Raw genomic sequence first — 26,960 nt, 5'->3', positions numbered from 1 at the left:
CTCTTCTCCCATTCAAGGGAGTCCCTCCGTGCTGTGAGGGAATGAGCAGATTGCTGCCAGAACAATGCTGTGGTCAAAAGGGTCAGACTCAAGTGGTCAGTTCTGTGGTTCAGACCAAAACTGGGTGGTTTGTTTGTTTGGTTAAGAGGGGCTGGGAATATGTCCTTTCTGAGAGCTGACATGTCAAAAAGGGATGTTCCTGCCCATCATCCTATCCTCAATGCAGGTTTTGATCAGGGTTTCTTTTTTAATCTCCATTTTGCCTTGGAATTTGAAAACAATATTGATCTTCCAGTTCAGCTTTGCTTTTGGGCTCCTATAACCAAAAGCCTTCCCATGCCTTTGGCAGGCTTTTTGCCTTTTTATATCAATATTTTTTTCTTTTCAAAACCCATCTCCCTTATTCCCTGCCTTCCAAAACACTGAAATCCAGCAGATATGAATACAAGAATTACTTTACCCCAAACTCCGCACACCCATTCAGGAATCCAACCAATAATCAAAATATTCAGCTGATGAGAGGTATAGTACAATTTTTCTCTGCAGAATGGGGACCAGGCAACACAGCTTTTCCATTCATCCCCCCTTTGAGTCTGGAATCAGCCTTAAGGATCAGCGAACGCAGAGGGAAATTCAACCAGGACCCTAAAGGCAGACCTAGTTTCAGGAGAGCTACTGAAAATTCATTTGAATCAGGATCCACAGTTTTCCCTGTCCTAATATTCACACCATGGGGGCTTGTGCCCTCTCTCCAGTTTCAGAGAACCATCAAACATCACCTAGTAACAGCTCTTGCTGAAACGCTGGATGGCATTTTAACCAAAACCTCCCCCCGCCTACAAAAAAAAAAACAAAACAAGCCCAAAACACAATAAATGAAATAAACACTTATAAAAAAAATACAAGGAATTGATGGGGAGCAAGAACTAGGGAGCTAAAATGTGTTTTAAGCTGTGACTTACTCTGGCAGGTTCAAAAGATGGGGGTAGCCACAGTAAGTCACAATTTTAATTCATCCTGTGGGTAAAATGTGCCTTGGATCCTCAGTCACAATTACATCCGATTTTGTTACAGTAAAAAAAAAAAAAAAGCAATAATTACAGGTTATCACAGCATTTAAATGGCTTCAAATGGGAGGTGTTTCTGGAGCACATTTTTGCACTCAAAAAGCCCTAACATTTGGGAGATCAACTTATTTTTCAGGGTTGCACCTGACTCCAGTGCCTGGTATGGGCTGAACTGAGAGCCCAACCCAACACCCAGCATTTTATAAGCTGAGCTGCACGTGAACTCCTGTGTGTCTATTTCCATGGTGGATTCAAGCTCTGGTTTTGTAAAAAATGAAAAGAGAATAAAGTGGTGAATAGAGCTGGGGACCCTGGTGGGGCGGGCAGAGATGTGAGCATCCCTCCAGGGCCCCTCGGTTGCTTTTCTTGACTATCTGCCCAGGGCAGAGTGACGCCAAGTTCGTGAAATATCACTTTAGCCTGAACAACAGTTGCTGGAAACATCATCAAGGCATGTGACGATGATCAGAAGGGGCTGGTCTATGGGATGGGGCTAGCAGAAAGACACACCCACTGGAGAAAAATACATCAGGGAGGCTTTCCAACTCTATGAGGATAAAATTCTGGTCTAGATTGTAGCTACAGGTTTCTGCACAAGCCCTGTGCTGCTTCCTGTGGCTGAAAAATCCTCAATCTGCAACCAATAGATCTTTGTCCATGATGCTCGTTTGCAACCCAGAAGAACGTCGCCATTTCCTTTTGCAAGCAGCTGCCACCCCAGTCATCTCCATGGCTGGTGGTGGCCTCCTCCTCATCTGCCTGCACGTCTCAGCAGTGGCACCCACAGCTGGGCTGAGGCTGCAATGCTACCAGTGACGAAAATTCTCAAGTCTGATTTAAAGAGCCTAAAATATATCCAATCTAAAGCTCCCCTGACACAACTTGAGACCATTTCCTCTTGTCCTATCACTTGCTGTTTGATAGCAAGGCTTTGCTAGGCTTGGGATGTCATCCCAAACCCTTTGTTTAACCCACACAGGTGATTGCCAGTCTCTGCTTCAAGAATACAGTCCTGAAGTGCCTGCAAACACAACCCAGTAATCTCAGAAACTCCTTGAGGAGAGGTGGTAATTGCCATTTTCCTGTGGGCTCCTCCCTAAACTTTGACTTTTATCTTTTGGTGCAAAAGGAAAACATCTACACACAAGACCCAAGCCCCATGGAGTAATTTCCCATCAAGTGTTTCAGTTACAGGCAGTGAAAAGTCTGAAATTCTTTGCCTCTCAATGGTGCACCACTGAGTGGTGGCATCAGTTAGTCATGCAGCAACAACTTGGATTGCTTTGGGACCACACCACACTCCAGTTCAGTGACGCCACACTTCTCACGAAATCCAGTGCACGATTTTGCCATATAGCTGTGATTTGCACTCAGGTTGTACAAACACAACATGTCCTGGTGTGACAACATGCATGCAAGGCGGCTTGCTCATGCAAAGCAGGTGGTAGGGCATGGTCATGTCAAGGAGCAGGTTAAAGCCAAGTCTATACTACTGGTGATGTTGTGTTGGACAAGCTTAGACACATGCTATGGAATGGTCAAGGTGAAATAATGGATTTGCTTTGGTTTGTGACTTTCTTGGGGTGTTACCTGATGGTAATCTTTCCTCAAGGGGTGGCTGCTGCATGGATTTCTCAGCTGCTGCTGGAGGAAAAAGTGTGTGGGTTTGTTTTTTAAACAAGGTTTTCTCTCTGATCCAAACATTTGACAATATGATATAACTCAAAAGGATTAATCCCCGTGTGGTACTTACATGGTTTTAAGCATTTGCTAATGCACTCAGCTTCGGCCTCAAATCTATTGGCATTACCACCACAGCCACCATACCAACCCTGGCTGCAGATCTTGTGTTTGGAGTCAAAGAACCACACAATCTGATAGTCCTTGCACTGCATGCCCATGTCAAAGTCCAGCAAGCAAGGGTCTGGCCAATCTGCATGTCAAAAGGTGCAAAGGTCAAGTGACTCTGAAAGGGTTAAAAGCTGAAAAAGCAAAGAGATTGAAAAGAAAAAAAAAAAAAAAAGCGCAATGCAGGATCCTGGCATCTCCTCATTGTGTGATTTCTCTTGCTGAACGCAAACCTTCCCCAGCCTCCGGCTTGCCTCTCCTTGTTCTCATTTTCATCGCACTTCCAAACCCCAAGTCTCTGTACCAAGATGGTGGGAACCCCTTACTCCACACAGGATTGGGCCCTCAGCCCCTCCCCACACCCTGCTGATCTCTTTTCAAAGCTATTTGTCTTGGCAATAACTTCTAATCCTTAAGTGTGTTTATGTTATGTTAAATGCAAGCCGTATGTGGTGTACTGTAAGACCTGATGAGGGTTTAAACATATGTTCCTTTCCTGCCCTGAAATGATAACTTCAGTCCAAATCTCAGAGTTTTTGTAGCAAAGGTAGGCCATCTGTGCTAGCAGCTGCTTTGCCTCTGTAAGGGGGGCAGGATCTGCGACTTCTTCCATGGTCTGTAGGAAGGTTCACACATGGATCTCTCCTGTTGCACAGAGAACTAGAGAAGAGTCAGCTAAACAACCCATCCCAAATCCCCTGCCCTGTTTAACATCTTTAGCCTGTTGAAAAACTTAAGATCAGCATCCTTGGGGAATGTTTACCCCAGATTGCCAGCTGCCATAAATCCTTGGGCAGAGGTGTTTGCTGCAAGTGGGTCAACGAGAGGAGCTGAGATGGAGACATTTGTGTTGAAGGGCAGAGTGAGCACACAGCACATCGATTTTCCTTTGGGCAGACCTGGGCAAGCCTACACACCTTTTTTTCCAAAGAACTGGCACACAGGGAGTTAAACAAAGACATAGGAGTGCGTGTCCGAACAGTGGGAACACATGGGAAGGGTGGGATGATGGGACATGCAGCAAGGCAGAAATGAGCGGGTCCCTGTACAGTACAAGCCCTCGGCCCCTCCGCTGCAGCAAGCTTTGATGGTACCACCAGCCACGCATGAGGTCCATGCTCATTCCTTTCAACGCGAGCAGCCAGACCCCAAGAGGAGCTTTGCAGTTCCTGTTGGCTGAACGCACTGAGCAGCAGCATCTTCCATGCTCTCAAATCACCTCGGGAAGAAAAGGAGCTACAGTGCAAGCAAAATGCTCAAAGAAAAACATGACAGTGATGATTCAGCAATGAGTTGTGGATGCCAGTTCCATAGCTGGTGTCTGCAATAGGGCTGTGTTGCTTTGTGAAGGCTGAGAGCCTTTCCAGACCCTTGGAGGAAGGGTTGCAACATGGTGGCACTTAGGGAACAACTGAATGTAATAGCGCTGATATAACAAGCTTGTTGTCAACAAAAAGATGATGTATTAATAGCTACAGTGATAATGTGTTATTAACACAGGTTAATGGGATTAACAACAGGGTAGAATCTGACAGCTTGCCCATTTAGCACTTTGGTACATATGCCACTGGTGACAGAGAAACGGGGCAAGGGCAGGTGGGTGAAACTGGAGGGAGGCTACCAATTAGCCAATTTTATGCAAATGTTTGACACTAACTGTCCTGGCTGACAGCCAAGCCCTTCTTGAGATCCATTCTTTGCCCCAAATCAGAAACAAGGGAGCAAACGCATCAGGAGATGTTCAATATCTACACCTGCACCTACACATGCTGGAGAGGCCATGGGCCACGCCACAGCCGTTCCTGGAGAACGGCCAGTGCTTGGGCCCTGGCTCATCTCCTGTTCTTGTGATGGAAACAGGACCTTGTTTGGGTCCCCCATGAAGATCACAGCAACTTCAGAGGGCTCTGGATCCAGCATCGGGCAGAGACCCCAATACAGGACTCAGACCCACATGGCCAAAGATGTCATCTAGGTCATGATCTCTTGGCTCTGCAAAGCAAAGGGTTCACAGATCCTTTGATCCTGGCTGGGCACTGAGGAAGCATGGGTTTAGGAACAGTCAAGGCAAAGACCAGTGGCAAATGGCCAAGCTCTCTGTGGGGGTTCTGGCAGAGCACCCCAGCCCAGCACTCCCACCATCACCCATACTCACCGTTCTCAGGCCCTTCCAGTGGTTCAGTGTTGAGCATCATGTTGGTCAAGGATACCTTGGGCTGCGCCGGCATCTCTGGGGGGAAGAAAGAGCAGTGTCATGAAAAAGGAAGGGGATTTGCTGCAGCGCCCTTGATGCAGCCATAAACAAACTCACCAGCCCCAGCTCCAGCACAGAGGATGCACACAAATTGCAGGAGTCAGGTCTGGATCTGTTTACCCTAGTACATACATTTCAGAAATCTTTATTGGATGCAGCTGATGGGATGAGTAATCCACAGCCACCTCGCTCTCCCCAGCCAACAGGTCTGCTGCATGGTTGGGCTCATCCTCAGGGCTGACTGCAAAGGAGCATTCTCACAATCATTTCGGATGGACTCCACTCAACGCACAGCATGTGACTGAGCAAGGGCTCTGAAGGAGCTGGACATGGTCTCTCTGTGGCCAATTTAACTTTGTTCCTCTGGCCTTAGACATGCCAGGAAAAAAAAAAAATGGCATCCTCCAGGTGAGCAAATAGTCCATGATTGATTTTCTCCTGTTCCCCTGCAGCCCTCAAGGACTGTCCATGCATTGCAATCCTCTCCTTGACCACACTCCTCCCACCACAGCCTCACATCCCTCTAGAAACTATGTTGTTGAGGATTGTCACTTGGGAAAGAAGTCCCTTGTGACTGAAAGGAGAACATGGTTCATATTGCATCATACCCCACATGACTGCACCCTATTGTATCATGCCCCTTCCCAGGGCAACCATGGTGCGGGAGGGAAGGACGGGCTGCAGCCACAGGAAGGGTTGGATTTCTTTCTCTGGTGGGAGGGTATGAGTGTAAGGGTTACAGTTCTACCCAGTGTCCAGGTCACAGCTTGTGGGCATAAGTAGCATCACTGCTGCCTGCTCAGTTTGTTCCCCTTCGAGATTTACTGTGTGGGAAATGCAGCTTCCCTGGGCATCAAGAGCTCCAACTCAGCACATGCAAATGTTATTCTACACATTGATGTCTTTTCTCAACATTTTTGTGGGCACATTTATTGCTCACAAAGGTAAGAGACTTCAGATCTGATCCAAACCCACAGAAGCCAATGGAAAGGCTCTCCCTGGGCACTGAAATTGGCTCTGATGTGTCAGAAGCAGCCAGATGCAGCACTGGCAGGACCAGTGCAAACTTCTCCACACCACCAAGCCAAGGCATCTTTGTGCCAAACTGTATTAAAAAAAACATGGCTGTGTCTTACATAGCAAATCTTGGTCATGCCAAAGGGTTTAGTGAGGTTTACATGTGATCTGTACACATGGAGCTTGGATCCCTAAAGGACTAAACACTCCATTCAATCTCTTCTTTATGTTTTTTTTGGGGGGATAGTATGTGAAGCAGATAGGTGGCTGTGGAAATGGCAATTGGAGAAACAGCTTCTGCTTATTTTGCAATCAGGCTGGACTGAATTTACTCTATGTTAACCCAGTTTGACTCTTATTATTTACAGCAATGCCGGCTGAAACCCACCAAGACGCATTGTGCAAAGCCTTCTGCATGCGCAATAACCCCCCTCTGGGACTGGCTTTAATTCTCCCACAATCTGTATTGATTTAACACCACTGAAGTGTGAACTCACATTTGCCAAAGAAGCACATTTGCAGTATTTTGTAAGTGGGTTCTGCTGCTGGACCAGAGGATGCCAGACATGCAGTGACACAACTGAGCATTGCCAAGGCTGGATTGCTGGTACTGACTGACACCCTGTCCCCTGCATGCATTTTTTTTCTCCATTTTTCAGGTCCTTTTTATGAAAAAATAAGAGTTTGTGTGTTTTCCTCAAGAGGTACTTACTTGTGCTGAATGTTCCTGCATAGGTTACTTTGGGTTGGGATTTCTGGTAGCCGGTAACAACTACAAGATATTTCTGTCCACTTCTGAGTCCTTGGACGACATGCTCAGTGCCGGTCACATTTTGCTTCTGCACAAGAGAGTGATCGTGTGCTAAGGTGATGGTGATATCAAAAACGTAGGCATTGTGTGGCTCGGGGCCAGCCCAGCGTAGCCTGGCACTGTTCTCAGTGACATCTGTGATCTGGATGTCATGGGTCTTTGCTGCAATGCAAAAATCAGAAGAAACAATAAGAAAAGACTTGAAGAGGAAAAGTCTCAGGGAAAAGGTGTCTCAGTACTGCAGGATCTCCTTTCTAGTCCACAGCAAATTAATCTGTCTGCAGACAGTTGTGACATGGGCAAACTATGCTGTGACTTTGCCATCTCAGATGCCCAATCCAGCACACTGCAGGGAGTCTTTTTTTTTTCATAGCCTACATGATTTACCAAATAATTTATTTATTTTCTAGCAACCCGCTGCAATCTAGCAAACCAGAGCTTGGTGTTGTTGTTTTCCTTTTTGGTTTTTTGTGTGTTTTTTGTTTTGTTTTTTTTTCCCCACAGGGTTTACATAGCCAGAAATGTGATTCCCAGCACAGCTTCCCCAACAACTGTAAATGGGTCCAGTCAGATCTTTCTCTAGGGTGCAATGTATTCACTGAGCTGCTGAAGACCTTCAAGCAAAGCCTGCAACGGCACCTTAGACAGGTCAAAGAAGCTCTAAGGGAAAGGTTTTCCTGCTTTTGCAGAGTATTGGATGAGACTTTTATAAACACTACTTGGAAGCAACAGTGGAGCAAGAAACGTTCAGAAAAGTTTGTTCCCTGCAACCCAATGAAAGCACTGACCTTGCAAAGCTGATTGCTTTGTTAGTTTTAATTTATTATTTACATGGGGACATGCATTCGTTGACTGGTTAAGCAGCCCTGTGCTTTGACACATGTTCTTTGTTACTTGTTCACCTAGTGCAGAGCTGCCTGCACCCCCTTGCAAAAACACATGGGAAAGCTCCTTCACATGAAGGAAGCTTTAGCATTCCCACAGAGGTTTCCACACTGATTCAGTGATGAACCAGCAGAACTATTTATATTAGCTGATGGAGAATTCAAACACCATTGTATGAATCACCATAAATAGCAAAACTTAGCCAAGTGGTAATGCTACGAGAAAAAAACATAGAAAGCAAACAGGCCATGTTAGAAAGAGAAGTGGGTGCCAGAGCACTGGAACAGGCTGGCCAGGGAGGTTGTGGATTCTCCTTCTCTGGAGACATTCAAACCTGCCTGGACACATTCCTGTGCCATCTGCTCTAGGTGAAGCTGGCTTGGACTAGATGATCTGCAGGGGTCCCTTCCAACCCTAACCATTCTGTGATTCTGTGAAGTGCCTCTGTTGCTGTACTACTGGGCTAGGCACCAAATGATGAATTGCCCCATATTTACATGCCCTGCTTGTGTTTTGCTTAGAGGCAGCCTGCTCCCCACCTGGTTTTGCACAAACGTTTCAACACAAGTCGACAAAACCTCCCCCCTCCCAGTGCAGATTTCCAGTTTTGCACCCAAAAACTTTTTTTCACAAGGACAAAACTTGGTCACTTAGTGACAGTTCCCATAGGAATAACCCTCTCAGGAAGAATAAAAAGCAGCAACCCACTGCAGCACTGAAAACAAGAGGCACTGCTTGCATGAGGAGAGCCTTTCACATACCGCCTTGTCTTCTCCTGCCACCTGTTGCTGTGCCTGTGGTGTTCCCAGTGGTGCGGCCGGTGGCTTTGGTGTGAGCAGCGGTGCTTGCTGTGCTCTGCATGGTGGCATTCACCTGGACCACGGTGCTGGCTGTGGTCTGATCTGTGGCTTTGGTCTGTGCGGTGGTGCTGGTAGTGGTGGTTCTGGCAGTGGTGGTTCTGGCACGGGCATTGGTGCTCGCAACAGACTTGGTGCTCGCAACGGGCTTGATGCTCACACTGACAGTGCTACCAGCACTGAGGGTCTGGCTTATGGTCGCGTTGGGTGCCACATACCTGCCAAAGCAAAAGCAGCTGATATGCCTTTCCACCCCCCCAATATAAGCAGAATATTGGAAGTGGAGAGAAGCTGACACAGAAACCATTGGCAAGAAAGCCCCCAAGGTGAATAGTCTTTGTCAGCTTTATACACTCCCACAGTCAGGCAGTGAAAAGTGCTGCAGGAACACAAGACATCACTGCCTACCACTTGGGGCACAAGTCTGTCTATACACCAACTTCACACACACAGGAGTGAAATCAGTAGGGGGATCTGCAATTTCAAGGTGTTTGACCTCCAGAAGCCAGCACAGTCCTGTACCAGCAATGAGTGGGTGTTGGTGACACACACTTTCACTTCTCTTCAGAAAATATTAGGGTATATTCTATGGCAGATCTTGTATATCAGATAGTCCAGGGCAGCCCAGCCTCTGAAAATAGTTTATTGAGTGGAAAACCCCTATGTAATGTCTGGAATTCCCGAACTTCATGACAGTAACATATGCCTCCTTCGTATCCTTTACACATAGAAATATAAAATTTAACACAAGTTTAAAATTCTATGTGTACTTGTCTACCCTTTTCTAGTAGACAGATCTGTTGTGCCACAGCACTAAACAAACAGGTAGCATTTTGATAATGTGAATTGTCATCATTAAAATTGCTTTTTATTTTTCTTTTTTTTTTCCAAACTTGGACTTCAAAATGAATGCTTCTCCTCCAGACAGGCTGTTAGCAAAGCTCACTGTCTTGCAGACAAACCACTACTTACACTGCTTTCTGCCCCACGTGTCCCGGGCTCTGGCTCTTGGCTTGCTGATCGCTCTGGAACCACTCGCACTGTTTTCTTATCTCTCGAGAGGGGTAGAAAGCAAAGCCGCCTAGAAACAGAAAGAGCCTGGCATTAAACACCGGAGTTGAAGACAGTCGTTGCCTACCAGCAACATATTACATATATTTCTTCTTGATTTAAAATCCACTCTTTTCTTCTTGCTTGCTGTGATAGAAGCTATGGAATATCTCTTGGTGTTTGGTGTGGTTACTGCAGCATCCTGGGCTGGGAGATTTGTTATTTCAATTTACAAACACAAGAACAGTAACTACAAGATACCAGAGGGCTGTATGTCTAGGTCTGTCACATGTAAACAACTTCCTTATAACAAGGCACTTCCAACCACACAGTTAATATTTTTTCAAGAGTTAGGGTTTTTCAGGACTCCGGTACGCAGTAAATGGAAAAAGCAAATAGAGAAAACCTAAACATTTATTTCCAGTGCAAGACATTCCCGAATCAGTGGTTTGTTAGCTCAGTAGACATTTTTTCAGGACTTATTTGATAAAACTGGCTTTCCTAGAAAAGGTCCATTTCTTGTCCTTGCTGGCCAGGTCTGTTTAGGATCTCTGGCAGCTGACTCTAGCTGGAAATCCAGGCTAGGGTCCCTAGTTAAGCTGAGCTGCAGATTTTCAAGGCACAGTCTTCACATCCCAAACACGGCAGCATTATTTATCCCTGAGCAAAGAATCCTGTTCATCTGGTCCTCAGATCTGCATACAGCAGCTCCAGATCTCAGTCTGAGTCAGCCAAATGCCTGCTAGACGTGATATTCATGCTGAAGCTGAGAAGGAAGATTTGCTGTGTATTCAGAAGGCTTGGGGGGAGCCCTAGCCGGCTGCTCAGCCACAGAGGGCCAAGAGACCCAGCAGTATCAAACACTATGGGACATGTTGGAGACGTGACCAGCAAACCAGGTGGCATTAGGTCAGATCCCACAGGTGAGCCCATGGAGACAAAATCAAACCAGGCATAAGTACAGACTCTACTTGACAGGCCAACAGACTGCACAGGATGGGCTGGGGAGGGCAAAGTGAACACAACCCAGACGTATTCAACTAGGCAGACCTATGAGCAGCAACAAAACAGACCAAACAGTTCAGAACATATAGAAACAGACTAATACTTCTGTGGACCTCACTGCCCAAAGCAGTGGTCAGGCTCGAGCCCACCCACCCAACAGGCAGGTGGACCAGACCTGACAGATTAACCCCTCTGAGGTCACTCGTTGCCCCTTCCATAGTACTTTAGCTGCACGATGTTATACTTACTTCTGATAAAAGATGGCAGCAGTCTCCCAAAGCGCAGTAAGGGCTCTTCATGAAGCTCTCCTGGTTTGTCAACCAATTTGAAGAACACATCATTTGGCTCACTAGCTAGGCTATAGATATTCTTGACATTCACCTTCCTGCCAATGCCCAAGACAACAAAGAAGTATCCTTTGCATTTTGCATTAATAACTACCTTCTGCAGGTACTCAAGTTCTTGTTTATTCACTTTTCCAGTCATCATCAGAACTATGACTTTTAGATCCCGAGGGTTTGGTGCATTTTCAAAAACATGAGCCATAGTGTGTTCAATTGCACTTGCTATTGCCCTTGTGCCATGGAGCTGGGTCATTTGGTTGTGAAGGTAATTGATGATGATCTCTTTGGATCCATAATCAGCTAGTGAAAACTCAGTTTTTACAGGTGGGAAGCTTGAGTTGGTTTCATATTCGTAAGGAGCTTGCTGGAGAACTGCCACTCTTGCGTGGTGCTGAGATACTCTTGGCTCAGAGCTGATTTCCAGGTTGCTTACAAGGTGGGAAATGTACTTCTTCATCTCGTTAAACTGCAGAGGGGTGGTAGACTCCGAGCTATCCATGATGAAGGCAATGTCAGTGTCTACATCTGTTGGGGCTGCCCTTTTGTCTCTGAATACAGGTCTCTGACTACCAAAACCACAGACAGGATCAGGGTCGCACACGTCTAAAGAAGAAATACAGTAGGTTTCACCTGGAGGAACTCAAGATGACCCTCCCTTGTCACTGTAAAAATCTCTTGTGTCATATGAAATACTACTATCAAGCCATGAACATTCAGTGGTCCATTATTTGATACCAAAGTAATTTCATCCCAAAACACATTTATGCATTTTTTTGTGTGTGCTCCTTTGTCCAAAGAGATCCCTCAAGTGCTTTGACATAAATGGCAGAAAGCCATGTTTTAGAGTTTTTAGCTATTGGTATTTGGGTTATAAAAATGGGAACTGGCCAAAAAGAGGAGCAAAGTGGAGAACACCCATGTTAAACAGCGAACCTCATCCACAATGCCAACATTTTCTGCTCAGCCTAAGAGTATGAATACCTCGTCTTCAGCAGCAAAAGGGCTCACTCCCAACTGAGCTTCCCTTTTGCACCACTGACAACCGACTGCTGTGCGACCAGAAGGACTTGGCACTGTCTAGAAGAGAAATTGGATGTTTTACCCAGACAAATGTGACAAGTCAAGAGCCTCCGGATAGTTTCATTCAGCTGATTGCCGCTGGCTGGAAGAACAATTGCATGTCCAACCGCTGTGTTGTTGATCTGGTGAGATGCAAACAGAAAAACATGGTGTTAGTAATGTTAGTTATTTGCAGCTCAAAGTAGGGGAGAGCAATTCACAACTCTAAGGTTGTGAACTCTGCTCAGCACACTGATTTTGGTAGAAACCATTGGAGGAGCCTAATGTCCCTGACATCAGATAGTGGGACTATTTTAGAGCTAAACTCCAAGAAAAGGGTCAAGCACTTGAACCAGTGCTCAGTGTGCTTGTCTGGGGTTTTTTTGTTGCTTTAAATCACTGTACTTCCTCTCTCTCTTTCTGCCACTGGTAGTTCTACCTTCCAACCCTTTGCCTTTTTGTCTCAATCAGATCTTTCTCACTCTTGGGACTGTCTTTTCTTCTGTTTCATACCACACCTGGTGTGCTAGGGCCATGTTCTGGGAAACAAATGAGTCATCATAACCTCACAAGCATTTTGCAGCATGCACTGCGTTTTGGATTTCTCTCCTAATAGGTGTGATGGATGAGTTTTGTCAGTAATGCTTTCTCAGTGCTAAGCACTTGAAAGGTCTGTGGAAGCCAGCCACCGCCGGTAGGAGCCAACACCATCAATCTCCCCAGCAAACCAGACTAAGATCATCAGCAGAAAAAGAAAGAAAGGGTGAATGATCCCAACCTCCAGAGCTCTGGTGAGAACCGGGTCCTGACTGCTGGTGAGGAACACAGGCATGACCCCAGCATCATAGAGTTTCAACACAGCGTCGTTGAGCTGTGGGGAGGCTCTTGTTTCCCCATAGCTGAAAAAGACAGCCACTTTCCTCATGAGGAAACCACTTCGGGCACGCTTGAAGGTGTTCCTGGCCACGAAGGACATGGCAGTCTCCAGGCTGCGTGGTTTCGTGGTCAGGGTTGCCTGGAAGTTTTGGATCTGCTGGAGGAGGCTTGATTTCTTCCTGGCATCAGCAAAGCGGATCTCTGTGGTGACCTCGTTGTTGTAGGTGACCAGAGCCACCCGGGCACCCCGAGGACAGTTGCTCTCAGCGATGGTTAAGTTGTTGACCACTCTGAGCACGGTTTGCTTCATCCTGTTAAAAGCATCCCTTTGGACGCCTGAGGAGGTGTCAATAGCAAAGGCCAGCTCAGTTGGGAAGACTGGGCACTCCTTGGGACCTGCCAGAAACATGTGTTGGGAACAAATAGTGCCCCAAATAGTTGTCAGGGTGCAAGGACCATGTCCTCGGCAGGGGTAAATCATTCATACCACATGTGTGGGGAAAGAAACAATTCTGGTGCGTGGCCACAGTGGGGTTTAAAGGGCTGAAGGTGACTTACCATAGCAGCAAGCTGTGGAAAAGATTGGGAGGAAAAAGCAGTTTGGTCAGTGCCATTTGTGTCTCATGATGGGCATACAAGGGTAGTGACAGGGAATTAGTGAAGCACTGATGTACTCACGGCATTTGTCTTTGATGTTCCGCACAAGTGCACATTGCTTTAGAAAATAAAATGAAAAAGAGATATATGACACAGTCAACAAAAGCATATTTCAAAACAAGAGAGAAATGATGCCACACTTACATCTCTGGATTCTCCTTTATCACCTTTAAGTCCCTGTTTAAAAAAGAAAGTAAAATTGAGTGTGATGTTTATTTTCAGGGTGCCCCAAGAACCCAGTTGGAGTGATTATTTAACCACAGGCTGTAGAGAAGCCAGCGGGGAAACCTGCCTGTTTTCATTTGTATTTCCAACAATGGGGGGAAATGTTTTTCCCTGTGAGGAGTAAAATTATCTGAGACCAAACCCAAAAGGGACATTTACAATGCTCTTGGTTCATGTGCAAAGGGAACCAAGACACCTTGGCCTTCCTAGGGTGCTCTGTGCCAGTCAGATTTGGCCATGGACCACATCCTGTGTGTGGAGTGAAAAATGATAAAGAGCTGAGAACTTCCTAGAATGAGCTTTAGGTTGCATGCTACCACGAGAAAATCCTCATGTCTGATAAAAACCTGTCTCTTGACTTTTTAATTCCGCATTGCAGTTTGAGCATGGGTGAACATCAATGGTAAACATTGAGTTAGGACTTTACAGAGACCCATCCAAGGCAAAAGAAGAGGAACTTGCCCAATCTGAAATTAGCAGCAGATGGAGATGGGCATGTTTTTCAACCCCTGGCACCAACAGGGACCACCACATTTCTCAGAGAGTCTCTCTGGGGAGGAGGCCAGAGGCCCCATCAACAATGCAGTGAACACTTACAGATGATCCAGGATATCCAACTTCTCCTTTCTGACCAGGTGTCCCAGGATCTCCAGCATTCCCCTAGAGACGGAGAGAGCAAAGAAATCCTCTCCATGAACATCTGTAGGAGTGTGGGTTAACACTTAGGGGAAAAAGATGCACACATCTTTCAGATAATTCATGCAGAGGGCAAAAATTGTGTCATGGTCTAACTTACTCTGCGACCTCGGTTTCCTTTAGGGCCGGGACCTCCAGCACCACCGCGGTCACCAGGTCCACCCTAGTTGCAGAAAAACAAACCGTAGCTCTAAATCTGCACAGGACCACAGCTAACCGCTACATTGCTTGGAAAACGAATGTGTAGACCATGGGTTGTACTGTACCTTGGGCCCTGGGTAGCCTATGAAGCCACGTTCTCCCTGAAACAACAGAGGAATTTATTTGAGTATAAGGTTTTAGAAAATGAACCTGATTCTGCAGGCGGATCTACAACACCTTAAGGAATTAAATGATGGATGAAAAAGAGAGATACTGCAAATTCATTTTATAATTTTGTTCCTCATACAATTAACAAAAAGGAAACATCTACTCTTTTTAAGGTCTGATTGCTTCTCTAAGGCTATTTTCAACTGTAGAGGAACGATCAGGGCTGCTGGCATATTGTTTTCAAAGCCTTACAGACATCCATAGGGCTTTCTGGCCAGAAGGCACAAAAAGATTATACCTCCTCCTTCAAGAAGCTGATTTATTTAAGGAAACCCAAGACAAAGATAGAGGGGAATGGTCTGAAGAGTCTTGCCTGATTTTCTCACCAGTGTACACATAGGGCTGATTTCTGTCCCTGTGCATGCACCTACCTTTCTACCTTTAGGACCTGGGCCACCAATTCCATCTCGACCATCATCACCCTAAAATTGGAAAGCCAAAGTCGTTAATACGCAGTCATATGTGAATAACTTAAACCCCACAGATTCAGCAAAACCAATAGAAAGAATCCACAGATGCCACAGGCCCTTGAGAAATACTTCTATAGATGAAATTCTTGCCAGAAAAAAACCACAAAAAGGTGGTGTCAAAACTACAGATCTGCATTGAAACCTGACCAGTAGACACATATATTGTGTAATACCCAGGTGGAAGCCAGCAATAGGAAGCAGGTTAGGAGGACAGTCAGTGCTAGGGGTGCACTTATAGCTGTGTCTGACCCAAGCTTGTTCCCCCTTGTTTTGCACAAACAATTTTTTCCTCAGTTGACTCCTCATTATACAGAGTAATGAGAATCAGGCCCCATGAAAGGGTTCATATTGTCCATGCTTCCTTTTAATAGATTACTTTTGATTAGCACACAGGTCAGTTCAGGGTGTCTACCCACCCCTCATACAATGAGCCAAGACAAGGCCAAGAAATTCTGGACAGCCTCAGCTCTGCAGACTGATCTCTGAGATGCTAAAAGTCACTTTTCAAGTGATATAACTGATCTCATCAAAGGGACAACCATCACCAAATATAATCATGCCAGAAAAGGACATAAGGCTGATTTTCCTTTCACATGTGTTGAGGATGCAAAGTCCATAGGGGAGCTAGACTCTCTGCTCTGCTGTGAAGGGCTGTGGCCCATTTGATACAGGAGAGGGTTCAGCCCAACATCATCGATGGGTGAGTGTATGGCCACACTTACCATCTCTCCTCGTGGGCCTGGCTGTCCATTTTGCCCTTTGGGTCCAGGATTTCCAGGTTCACCCTAAAAGCAGGAGCATCTGTTAAAGCATGTGCTGAAAGTCCAGGCAACTCTGAGCCTTTCCCACCCCACTAGCACTGGTTTCTTTACGTAGACCAGTCTGCAGTGGTCCTTGCAACAGAAAGTCATGGCCGGATCTACAGTCCACCAATACTACATGAACACAGACCTTGCTTTGCTCCACACTCTGCAATACAGTGAAGAGGAGCTAATTTTGCTCCAAGTTGTTAATCTCCAGTATTTTTTTAAGCTCACTCCTACCCAGCTTTTCACTGCTGTTTTAGTTGCTGATGGTCCATGGTCATGAAGACATACCTTTCGTCCCAGGGGACCAATCCTGCCCTGCTCTCCTGGGGCTCCTGGTGGTCCACCACCAGCCTGGAACAGAAACATGGAGAGGTATGTTGGCAATGTGTCAATAAACCAGGTGCCCCAGAAACTAGAGACTTGGATAACTGTAGAAATTGAGTATTAACTGCTAGGACTGGTGCCTCTCAGAGCACCTTAGGAAATTCAGAAATCTGATTCACAGTTGGGAAGAGTTGAAGGACCAAGTCAGCTTAATGCAAGTATCAGCAGCAACCTATATAGTCCCCAGAGAAACTCCCCGAGTGAAAGCATAGGCAGGAGGGGCAAAGTCCTGTGCAGGGTGTTGAAATGCAAGATGTTTATGGCTTTATGGCTATGAGAATTGCTGGGGTGGGCAGCAGGGAGGAGAACTAAATGCACAGGGACCTCCAAGCAAGCATGTGAGATTGTCATGTTCTCTCCTCAGAGACTGAAACATCATGGTGGATGCACTGCCAGTCACTCAGGGATGTTCTTTAATTAAGATCGCAAACAGTAATGGTCCAAACACTGAGGTCCTGAATCCTTTGTGGTTGCTTTTAACTTTTTCTCTTCTGTAACTCTTGATCAAGAAATCTTTTGCATAGGTTGAGAGGAGGATTGTACTGGAAGAGTGTGTTATAAGAGAATGAAAGAGAGTTAGAGCCCTAGAGAAGGAAACAGGAAGACACATCTGTTGCATCTTATTAGCTCAATCAGATGTTCTTGCTGAGCACAGTTGGGTCAATGGCTGAGAAGCAGCAGAAGGGTTTACCCTGGGTCCAGGAACGCCCTGCTCTCCTCTTATGCCTGGTGTGCCAAGCTGTCCAGGTGGACCCTGTGCAGGAAAAAAAGAAAGACTGTGTCAAAACACATGAGTAGAAGCACACCAATGATACACAAGAGGATGCAAATGTTACAGTGCCCGGGAGATAATTTTCAAACACATCACAGCTTTGGTAGCATGAATGCAATGGCAGGCTGGATGTCTTGAGGCAGGGCAACAGCGCACCCAAAAATACCCAAATCCCAATAGTCTTCACTGATGAGACTCTTTGATGGAGCAGCTGTGATTAAATAATGATACAGCATCTTAACATAAGACATTCATTTTGCCATTAGCTCACTGACCTGTGGCCCCCTCATGCCTTGTTCTCCAGCTGGCCCTGCTTGACCGAGTGAGCCCTTGGTACCCTTGAAGTGCAAAATGGACAACACAGGTTAGCATGGCGGGACACGGTCAACACCATGGGGAGGGAGAGGAGCTTTCAGGGCATTTAGAGCAGCATAAAGAGCAAGGAAGAACAGTTATTTTAGGGAAGAACAGTTATTTGTTTGCTTGTTGTTGTGTTTTTTTTTTTTTTTTCAGAATATGGTTATAGCAGAGAATGAGCACAGAACTGGTGGGGTAATTTGCCTCCTGTAATCAATGGGTATCAACCTCCTTCAGTCTTTGGGCCCATTGTGCTGCTCCAGCAGCATGCAGAGATGAAGCATCTGAGCAGGGAACTCTGCAGAGGATGGACAGCCCCAGGCATGTGGACACCTGGTTTTGTACAGAGTCCAGCAAGGATCGTACAGGGGGATGAGGTACAGGAGGAGGAGGAGGGAAATCAGGAGAAAGGAGGGAGAGCGGAAGAAGCAAAGCCTGCATATGTCTTCTCTTGGCATATCCCTCTGGGTGCTGGGGCTGCCTGGATGGTGGTGTGGTAGAAGCCCCAGGTGTTGTCCACATCACCACTTACCTTAACACCGATCGGTCCCCTTCGTCCTGCCATACCCTGTGAATGAAGAAACAGTGAGGCTTCTTACGCAAGTATGTTCAGCACACACGTTTCTCTATTGCTTTTAGATCCATGTATCACTGCTTCTCTTAGTCCGAAATTATGTTTGAATAGTTTAAACTACCGGGAAAGGAGAGGGAAATCCACACTCCACAATCTGCAAAACAGCCAGCTTTTGTAAAAAAAACTTTGGGATGTTTCTCCTTCCTCACATCTCTTGACCCTCCACACAGGTGAGTTCCTCGCTCACACATGCAGGAGCATATGTTTTGCCACTGGTTTATGCACTGTCCCTGGGGGACGTGCCCCAAGAGCAGGCAGCAGCAGAGCAGCAGGGAATGCATCCCCAGACATCCCAGCTACACCAGCTCCAGTTTGGATTTTGCCTTTTTAAAACCAGCAGCCAAATGCAGATGCTGGAGTAAACAGGTGTAGCTCCATGATCTCAGTGGAGTTACTCTGGTGGTAATAAAATCAGGATTAAATCTTAAAAGTCTGCACAAGCCAGCAAACCACCAGGCACTTCCCACCCCCCTCCGCAAAGCTGAACTCTTGACACTTGTAGAAACAAAATATGTGGGAAGGCAGGAGGGTAAAAAGTTATTGTCAATCTAAGCTTGTTTCCTGCTGACTGTGGGTCTGGCAGCTCACCCTCCTCCCGACTCCACCTTCTTGGCCTTCCAGTCCTGCTGGTCCTGGCTCTCCCTAAGGGAAAAACAAAACTCACATGAGACCCCCGAGATGAGCAGGAAAATATGTTCAATTCTCAACAAAAAAAAAAAAAAACACAACAGAAAAAGGGTCCTCTCACACAAGCATTGATAGAAATCTTTTTAACAACTCACAGACACTCGCCATCAAGTTTCTAAGCTAGCACAAGCTGACATTATCATTCTTTGGCAAATGACTTCTGACATTGTAAGGTGCATTTTTATTCTGAGACAATATGAAAAGAAATGGGTTTTGAAATTTTCCAAGGAGCGTGTGGGTTTTTTTTCCAAAGATTTCAGGTGAATCAGGATGCTCAGATTTGGTATCATCTAAACAGTTCTCTGCTTTTGAATATGACCCACAAGAACATATGAATTTAATTTCCAAGTACAAAGTTGTTTTCAGTGACAATTTCCCAAAGGGCATTGTAAAATAAAATTATTTAAAAAAAAAAAAAAGGACACTTTTTACACAAAACAGCTTTTAAACTGACGTCTTCCCAGAGAAAGTTTTGGTTGCAAATCAACAACTTTTTCCAGTGGAAAAATATTCCATCTTACAAAGGCACGATGAGTTTAAGAAACTTGCACCTTTTTGGCAGCATACTCTTTTCTTACTTTGTCTGTCCCATCCTATTGTAAAAACCAAAAAACAACAAAAGACAACAAAGAAACTTTACCATTGGTCCAATTTCACCCTTTTGGCCTCTGGAACCCCGTTGAGTATTATCAGCTCCTGAATCTCCCTGAAAACAGTAGAGCAATGAGAAACATCTGTGTAAGTGGGACATGGAAGTCAGACACCATAAACCACTCTGCTATAGCTCAGAATCAACTTTTTTTTTTTTTCTTTTTTCTTTTTTGACTGAATTAGATGAAGTACTGTTGGTGTTTTCAGACAGACAGAGCTTTTCAACTGATAAATATAGTAATACTATTGAAGAAGAAGAGGAAGGGGAATTTTAATAAAACGAAATAGTGATTGACAGGTTGGTATCAAGAGGCATTTGTTACCAACTTTCCACCCCCAAGTCCTTGCCCCTGCCAAGCTGCATTTAATAAGCCTGAGTGCAGGCTTGCTGATGACCCCCAGAATTGGTGGAAAGTCTGTGGAAAATCAAGAAGGTGCCTTAGCGGTATTTACCGGGTCTCCACGAAGCCCACGGTCACCTCTTTCTCCTCGTTCGCCTTTTACTCCCTTATCGCCCTGTAGGAAAGAAATGGAGTTAGAGAGAGCAGCCCTTGCCTGCTGTGCACCTTTGCCCAGGTCCTCAGCCCTGAGGGGAGAGTGATGGCTTTCCAACCTCTCCTGGCTCAAATTCACGTTTTCACCATCATTTAACCCAGCTGTAAATGTGATAAAAGCCTACCCTCCTTCCAGAGTATCCCTTCTCTCCAGAGGAGCCTGGCAAACCCTTGTCTCCCTGCAAAAGATAAGTATTTTAGAAGAATATTTGCCACTTTTGGGGCCCTGCCACTGGAGCATCTTGTTACAAAGGGAAAAGCAATTAAAATGACTGACCTCTTCTCCATCAATGCCATCCAGACCCATTTCTCCCAGTTCACCCTGCAGAAGAGAAGTGAGGGACGGATGCTCACCAAGGGAAAGGGGGATGGGGAGGGGGATACCCATGTGTCCATGTGCTCATGCTCACTGCAGTGACATGAGGAAATAGCTCCATACCTTCTCTCCTGGGAATCCCCGAGAGCCCTAAAAAAATCAGAAAAGGGAGTTACTCCACTTTTGCCTCATTCGTCGCCATAGGAAGCAGTGGGAAAGTGGGGCTGTGCTTGGCAGCAGAGCCAGGACCGGGGCAACCCCAGGGCTTGCTGCACCAGGGTTCAAGTGTCCTTTATTTCTCTTATGCCGATCTTCTTCGGCCGCCTCCTCAATGCTCGTGTCAAGATGAAATATGCAGATTGTGGGTGTCAGCCAGCTGATCCAATAAAATGGCTTGCTCCTTAGCCACAACTCTTTCTCTACTGACTTTCTTTTCTCCCTACCCCCATTTTTATATTAATCCAAATCCAGTCTTGGCAGCTTTGTCCAAGGCTGGACTGCTCTTTAAAGAGACTCCATATCTCAGCTGCAGCTAATGGGCTTGGTTCCTGCCAGAGGATCCTGTGGTCAGAGGAAATGGTAGGAAACGCGCCTTCATATCACTGTATATTTCCCACAAATATTGTGCGATTCACCACCTTTTCTGGCTCGTGGTACGGCTGCTGTCCTGCACTGCTCTAAAGCAGCAACCATGGCTCATTTTTCTCCCTCCTACCCAAAAGCAGATTTTAACCCTCACACCATCCCACTCCTGGGCCAAGACACATACACCCCACTTCTGGGTGTTAAGAACAAATCCACTTCTTCTCACACCTCTCCCCTAGAGCCATCTGCAGAAAATAAATCAGCCCTGTCTACAGATTGAGCCTGGGTCACTGGGCTGCCCTCTTGCTTTTCATAGCAATGCTAAAGCCACGACACCTGCTGAAAGCCTTGGTGCTTGGCCAGGTGGACACCACCACCCAAGTAGGCTTGGCAGCTGTTACGTGACACCCCAGAGCAGCAGAAGTTGCCCTCAGTGGACTCCCAGCAGCTGGACTGTGGGCCTGCTCCATGCAGGCTCCTTCCACACGTACCTTGGTTCCTCTGTGCCCGGGACATCCCTGGAAACCTTGTGTCCCATTCACACCTGGCGGTCCACGCTCGCCCTGTTAATGGAGGTGAAAACATAATGGTCAGAGTTTGTGTGTTGCGTGCATTCCTTTAGCTGAGTGTCAGCAAGCATGGGAGGTGACTTGGAAGCGTACAAGAAAATGGAGCATTGGGTATTGAAAGGTCAGCATCCACCCACCCCACTATCTCTTGCCTGCAACCTTCAATGCCATAGAGGTCAACTGCAACTCTTAATCACTTAGAAACAGCCTTGCCAAACTTTCAGCTATGAAAGAGCTTTGTAAAACTTCTTCAAAATTAAAATGGCAAGACAGAACCCTCAGAGCTCTGCATAGTTCTCTAATCACACCGCGACCTTAAAGCCTCAGAAAAACACAGGATTGCATGCAATGTCTGACAGCAACATTTGGCCCCTGCCTGGGCTATTGGAAAAGTGATGAACCCGTTGGCCTCAGCTTCACCTCCTGGGCGTGATGCGTGGGGGGATGTTTATTCCAGGGGTGACGTGGCATTCATGAAGTAAGGTTTTGGATGAAACAGTGCTAGTAAGAAATCATGGGACTCATGTTGTCTGCCACTGTGATGGATAGAAACACCCCTTCCTGCTCCCAGTCTTGGACTAAATCAAATCTTTCAGCTGCATTTGATATGGATAACTTTGGCATAAGCTGCAGCTTTAATGAAGTTGAGGATTTTATCATGCTCACAGCCACGCTGCCCTGCTCACAGGTGTTTGGAACCAACTGCAAAGAGTCCCACCTGCCTTGGAGGAATAGCACAGAGCTGAGTCACATCAAATAATTGGAGTTATGCCCCGCATCATGCCTTCTCCAGCTCTCAAGGAGCTCCTTACTGAACTTCACCCAGGAACAGCTGGGAACAGAACCAGCAACTCAGGCCATCAGGTGGAGTAGATGCAAAGTTCTACTTGCTCTCTAGTCTAATGCACTCCCACATCCCCAGTAGAAAATATTTAGTGAAAATGCCTCCAAGCACTTCACTATGTTGAGGGCCCTAATTTGAGCAGTATTGTGCAGAGAAGGGGCAATCACTTACCGGTCCTCCTTCATCACCAGGGTAGCCTCCATAGCCAAGATCACCTGTGGCACCCTAGAAGACAACAGAGAGGATTCTGCATTTCTTTCATAGTTCTGTGATCTCCCTCTAAATTGATATTCAATATTTCCCTAGATTTGCAGCTGCTTGGTTATATGTGTAAACAAGTTAATGAGAGAAACCGTCTTCCTCTGATGTCCCCAAACTGTTTCACAAGACACTTCACCCCCTCTTTCCAGCCACTCATCGCTGCTCTCTTGGTTGTTTTACAACACAGAGGCTGTGAGGAAAGGGAGAAAGAGCAGCTTTCAACCACTATACATGGCCCAGGGCCAGTTTTAAAACTGGGGGATAAGTGGAGACCACCTCCCCATTAGGCCCATGCAATACAACCTGAACATCGCCCACCACCACCGTGATGGGCACTGGCCTTGCACAAGAACATTTCATCCCCAGATGAAGTGACCTACCTTTGGTCCTATGGGGCCTGGCACACCTCTGTCCCCTCTCTGCCCTGAGCACTTGCATGGGACCTTGCAGCATGTCCTCTCCGCAATGTTGTCCTGCAGCAAAAATGCACATGACACAACAAGAAGATGTTAGAAACCTGGAAGAGCCCAAACTCTTGCAAGCCCTCGGGTTTGTGCAATTGCTCCTGTACCAAGCGTAAATTGGGTCTGGCAGCATTTTTGGGTCTCTCCTCCTTGAAACAGCCAGAACAGCAGGAGAGGGAGGTGTGTGTTGGCAGACTGGTTCGGTTGCATGGTTAGGATGCAGCAGTCAACATTCTCTTTTGTGAAAGGACATCAGAGGCAAAAGTTTAAATGGGAACTGTGTGGGACAGAATTCATCCCCAAAACAGTGCTGGTCACTGAAGAGAGCAATCTTATCTCAGGCTGTGGAATGGGCCATGAGAAAGTTGTAGTGAGTAGCTCAACAGCAGCCTGCAGGCTGAGAAAAATTTGCAAGCACAGAGCAAAAGAGAAGGAGAGAAGGAGAGAGAGAAGGAGAGAGAGAAGGAGAGAGAGAAGGAGAGAGAGGAGGAGAGAAGGAAGGAAGGAAGGAAGGAAGGAAGGAAGGAAGGAAGGAAGGAAGGAAGGAAGGAAGGAAGGAAGGAAGGAAGAAAGAAAGAAAGAAAGAAAGAAAGAAAGAAAGAAAGAAAGAAAGATCACAGCTTGGTTTTGCATCATCCACCAGAATTTTTTTTAAAAAATCATTTTCTTTGCCAAGTACATTGCTGGCTGCAAACATTTCCTTCCAGCTTTGTGCATTTACATTTTTAAAGGATTTTCCTAGGCAACTGAATTACATGGGGATGGGCTGAAGACTAGCTCTTACCCCAGGAACGAAGGTTCACTCCCAAGTGGCTGCACTTTGATTTATGGAGAAGGGCCCAGCAAGGCTACCACAGGGATCACTGGTTAAGTCCAATCTTATTAAATCTACTGGAAAAGGAGCTTAGCAATTCTGGTAGCAGCCATGAAGTTGTGAGGAACTGGACATACCAACGTTGATGGCAAATTAGCTTAACGAACTCAAGAGGGACCACATATATGAGAGAGAAGTAAATATATGAAGAAGCAAGGATAGCTCCTTCATCTGCTAAAAGCACATATGAAATACAGGCAGTGTGTCGACTTGGGGAAAGAAACCTAGAAAGCAGCGATTCTTCGAGAGATTTAGCACTAACAAGGCATGACACTGCATTACCCGTAAGGTTAAAAATACCAACAGTATAAATGTAGGCGGAGGGCGGGCTTTTTGGCACGGCAGTTTTAATGGAATCCTATCCCACCCCATTTGACCTAATCCCATGCACTGTAGCCTCGGCTGGAGTAGGGCCCTTCCAGGAGTGGTACGAGACCAGACAGTGCCATGATCTGCTCTTAACTTAATTTGCTGTGGCATCAGTGAAAAGAGCTGACGTGAGGTAGGGAGGGGAGAGGAGCAGAGCCAAGAGGGTGTAATTCAGCCATGGTTCAGCCCCGTAGGAGATCCAGCCCTCGGCTGTCCTCCAGCATTACAAGGCAGCGCTGCCTGTGCCAAGTTACTTACGAGCTGCTCTGCCAGCTCGAAATCCAAGTCCAGCAGATTAACTCTGAGTGGTCTGTTGTAAGCGAACCCACGACCAAACTCCAGCTGCATCACTCTATCAAAATTGCTCACTCGGTCCAGCCCAACGAAGATGAGAGCGTTGACACCTGAGAGGCGGAAGCAGAACAGTTGTGTGATGGGGTGAGGTGCTTTGCAGAGCCTGCACACACTTCCTGTTAAGGGTGGGTCATTATCTGCCTCTTTGACTGCAAATGGAAGTTGTTCAATTGACATAAAATACCTTCAAGCACATTTAGTGCGAGTTATCCACATGCTTACTTAGGTGCCAGCAGGAAACTAAATATCACAGGCAGGCAACTAAGAATAGCAAGTGCATTTAGAGATCATTAAATCCTTACTCGTTGCTATCAAAAGTCGGTAGATTCATGACAAATGGTGGTAAAATGGGCCACATATTAACATAGATTATAATCATAGCTTTGAAGAGTAAAAAAGTTACCTTCTGTATGCAAAGCAGACGAAGCAGCCTCCAGCTCATCTATAGAGTCATCTGCACCATCAGTAAAATGGATTATGACCTGGGAGAGAAACAAATTTATGTCAGGACCCAGAATATTTCAGGTGCAAAACACAGCCAACGTGCAACCTGAAGAGCCTTCTTCCGAGAGATGGTTCATCTCAGAGGAGATGGTGGAATTGTTACGTCCACTCCAGGCCATGCAAACATTTCTGTGCCAGATTTCAGTACATCGTACCATGCAGGTGTTTGTTCCTAAAGCACGAACAGGGAAAATCTAGAAAGCAATAGTTTGCAGCCAAGCAGTGCTCATGGGTACTGTCTGCAAGAAAATGTATTTATTTAATGTGTAAATTTATTTCTTTAATTTATTATGAATTTACACCTGCTTTGCCAACTAAAATACATCAGAAGCCAGCTTTCCTGGCCAACACCATCGCAGTGGTCTTGGTTTTGACTTACCTTGGTGCTGCCAGAGGGCGCAGATCGGAATTTGTTTAGGTAGGACCTCAGTGTATCTGCCGTGAGAAAATAGGGCCCACGGGTTCGCATGCCTTGAAACCTCTCGAAGAGCTCAGGCTGGTATTCGGAGAAGTCCAGTCCCTCTACAGGTCCTCCCCGAGCCTGGGCCATGATGGCTACCCTGACATTGGGTGCCTGGTTGCCAGTACAACTGATCTTCTGCATCTGTGTTATTCTCTTCAGCACAGACTCGACTCTGGACTCCAGACCTCTCTGGGAATTAAATATATTTTGGCCGGCCCCAACATCTGTGACATCGAAGCCAAGTATCACATCTAAGTCGCAATCTGAAAGAGAAATGCAGAAAGAGAGGAGAGTGTCATTGTTGAGCAACACAACTGCTTTTTAAGTAATGACTTTCCTAATTATTCTGTTAGTTGTTAGAGAGGACACTGTCTGCATCAAGAGCTGTCACCATTTGATACACGAGTGCCTTCTACTTCCTTTCATCATAGCAATGATAAACTGGGAAAATCTGAATTTCTTTATTTTTTTCTTGTGCAATTGTTGCTTAACATTGTGAGGAGCTGATTAAATCAAGTCCAACAGAAATTTGCATTTTCACCAGGCAGCCAAGACTGCTACTTTCTTTGCTCTGTGTGAAAAACTGTTAGTACTTGCACCGTGTACATGTAACTTCTGTCAGTACTTGCACGTGTGTACATGTACCTTCTACCTGTGTTTGAAGCAACTGTCCTCCAGGCAGGGGGATGGAGAGGGAAGATTCCTTTTTAAGGCAATTTTACCTCAAAATGCAACCACTCTTGCCCTACATTTTTCTCATATAGCTGTCATGACACCAAGTGGGCACCCTGACAAGAGAAATCCCAATTTCCAGCACATCATGCATGCCAGGGACTCAACAGCCAAAGAGTCCAACTGACTTGTTATAAATGCAGCGGTCAAAATAAGGACCATCACTTTTCATTTTGGCACCAATGTTTGTCAGCCAACATGCTACTGGCTAAATAAAAGACCCTTTCTGATGCACTAGTAGAAGGCCAGTGATTTAGTGCCTGCCTGGCATATTTTTCCACCATGAC

The 26,960-nt window shown here is 46.0% G+C and overlaps 1 protein-coding gene across 11 annotated transcripts in view; it reads right to left on the bottom strand.

The window, feature by feature from the left end:
* The window catches only part of COL6A3 (collagen type VI alpha 3 chain), a 62,122-nt gene that overhangs the window by 2,875 nt on the left and 32,287 nt on the right, over positions 1-26,960 (bottom strand). For 6 of the 11 annotated variants that reach the window (XM_065840509.2, XM_065840516.2, XM_065840519.2 and 3 more), the window contains 33 exons: positions 25,858-26,204; positions 25,378-25,456; positions 24,879-25,024; positions 23,294-23,386; positions 22,824-22,877; positions 21,731-21,802; positions 20,778-20,804; positions 20,616-20,660; positions 20,464-20,517; positions 20,238-20,300; positions 19,774-19,839; positions 19,035-19,088; positions 18,345-18,380; positions 17,731-17,793; positions 17,375-17,437; positions 16,588-16,650; positions 16,213-16,275; positions 15,392-15,442; positions 14,918-14,953; positions 14,752-14,814; positions 14,553-14,615; positions 13,875-13,907; positions 13,752-13,788; positions 13,632-13,643; positions 12,976-13,469; positions 12,241-12,340; positions 11,043-11,741; positions 9,712-9,820; positions 8,644-8,957; positions 6,899-7,159; positions 5,071-5,145; positions 2,821-3,000; positions 2,658-2,711 (listed from right to left, as the gene is read on the bottom strand). In XM_065840509.2, the coding sequence (XP_065696581.1) occupies positions 2,658-2,711; positions 2,821-3,000; positions 5,071-5,145; positions 6,899-7,159; positions 8,644-8,957; positions 9,712-9,820; positions 11,043-11,741; positions 12,241-12,340; positions 12,976-13,469; positions 13,632-13,643; positions 13,752-13,788; positions 13,875-13,907; positions 14,553-14,615; positions 14,752-14,814; positions 14,918-14,953; positions 15,392-15,442; positions 16,213-16,275; positions 16,588-16,650; positions 17,375-17,437; positions 17,731-17,793; positions 18,345-18,380; positions 19,035-19,088; positions 19,774-19,839; positions 20,238-20,300; positions 20,464-20,517; positions 20,616-20,660; positions 20,778-20,804; positions 21,731-21,802; positions 22,824-22,877; positions 23,294-23,386; positions 24,879-25,024; positions 25,378-25,456; positions 25,858-26,204 (3,969 nt within the window). The remainder of the gene's footprint in view (positions 1-2,657; positions 2,712-2,820; positions 3,001-5,070; positions 5,146-6,898; positions 7,160-8,643; positions 8,958-9,711; positions 9,821-11,042; positions 11,742-12,240; positions 12,341-12,975; positions 13,470-13,631; positions 13,644-13,751; positions 13,789-13,874; positions 13,908-14,552; positions 14,616-14,751; positions 14,815-14,917; positions 14,954-15,391; positions 15,443-16,212; positions 16,276-16,587; positions 16,651-17,374; positions 17,438-17,730; positions 17,794-18,344; positions 18,381-19,034; positions 19,089-19,773; positions 19,840-20,237; positions 20,301-20,463; positions 20,518-20,615; positions 20,661-20,777; positions 20,805-21,730; positions 21,803-22,823; positions 22,878-23,293; positions 23,387-24,878; positions 25,025-25,377; positions 25,457-25,857; positions 26,205-26,960) is intronic. The other 5 variants (XM_065840510.2, XM_065840512.2, XM_065840513.2 and 2 more) reach the window with 5 other exon arrangements.

The sequence above is a fragment of the Patagioenas fasciata genome, chromosome 7 (genome assembly GCF_037038585.1).
Source record: "Patagioenas fasciata isolate bPatFas1 chromosome 7, bPatFas1.hap1, whole genome shotgun sequence".
In the NCBI taxonomy this organism is placed as follows: Eukaryota; Metazoa; Chordata; class Aves; order Columbiformes; family Columbidae; genus Patagioenas; species Patagioenas fasciata.
Note: the sequence above shows the minus strand (reverse complement) of the source record. Positions and strands in the feature narration are given on the sequence as shown.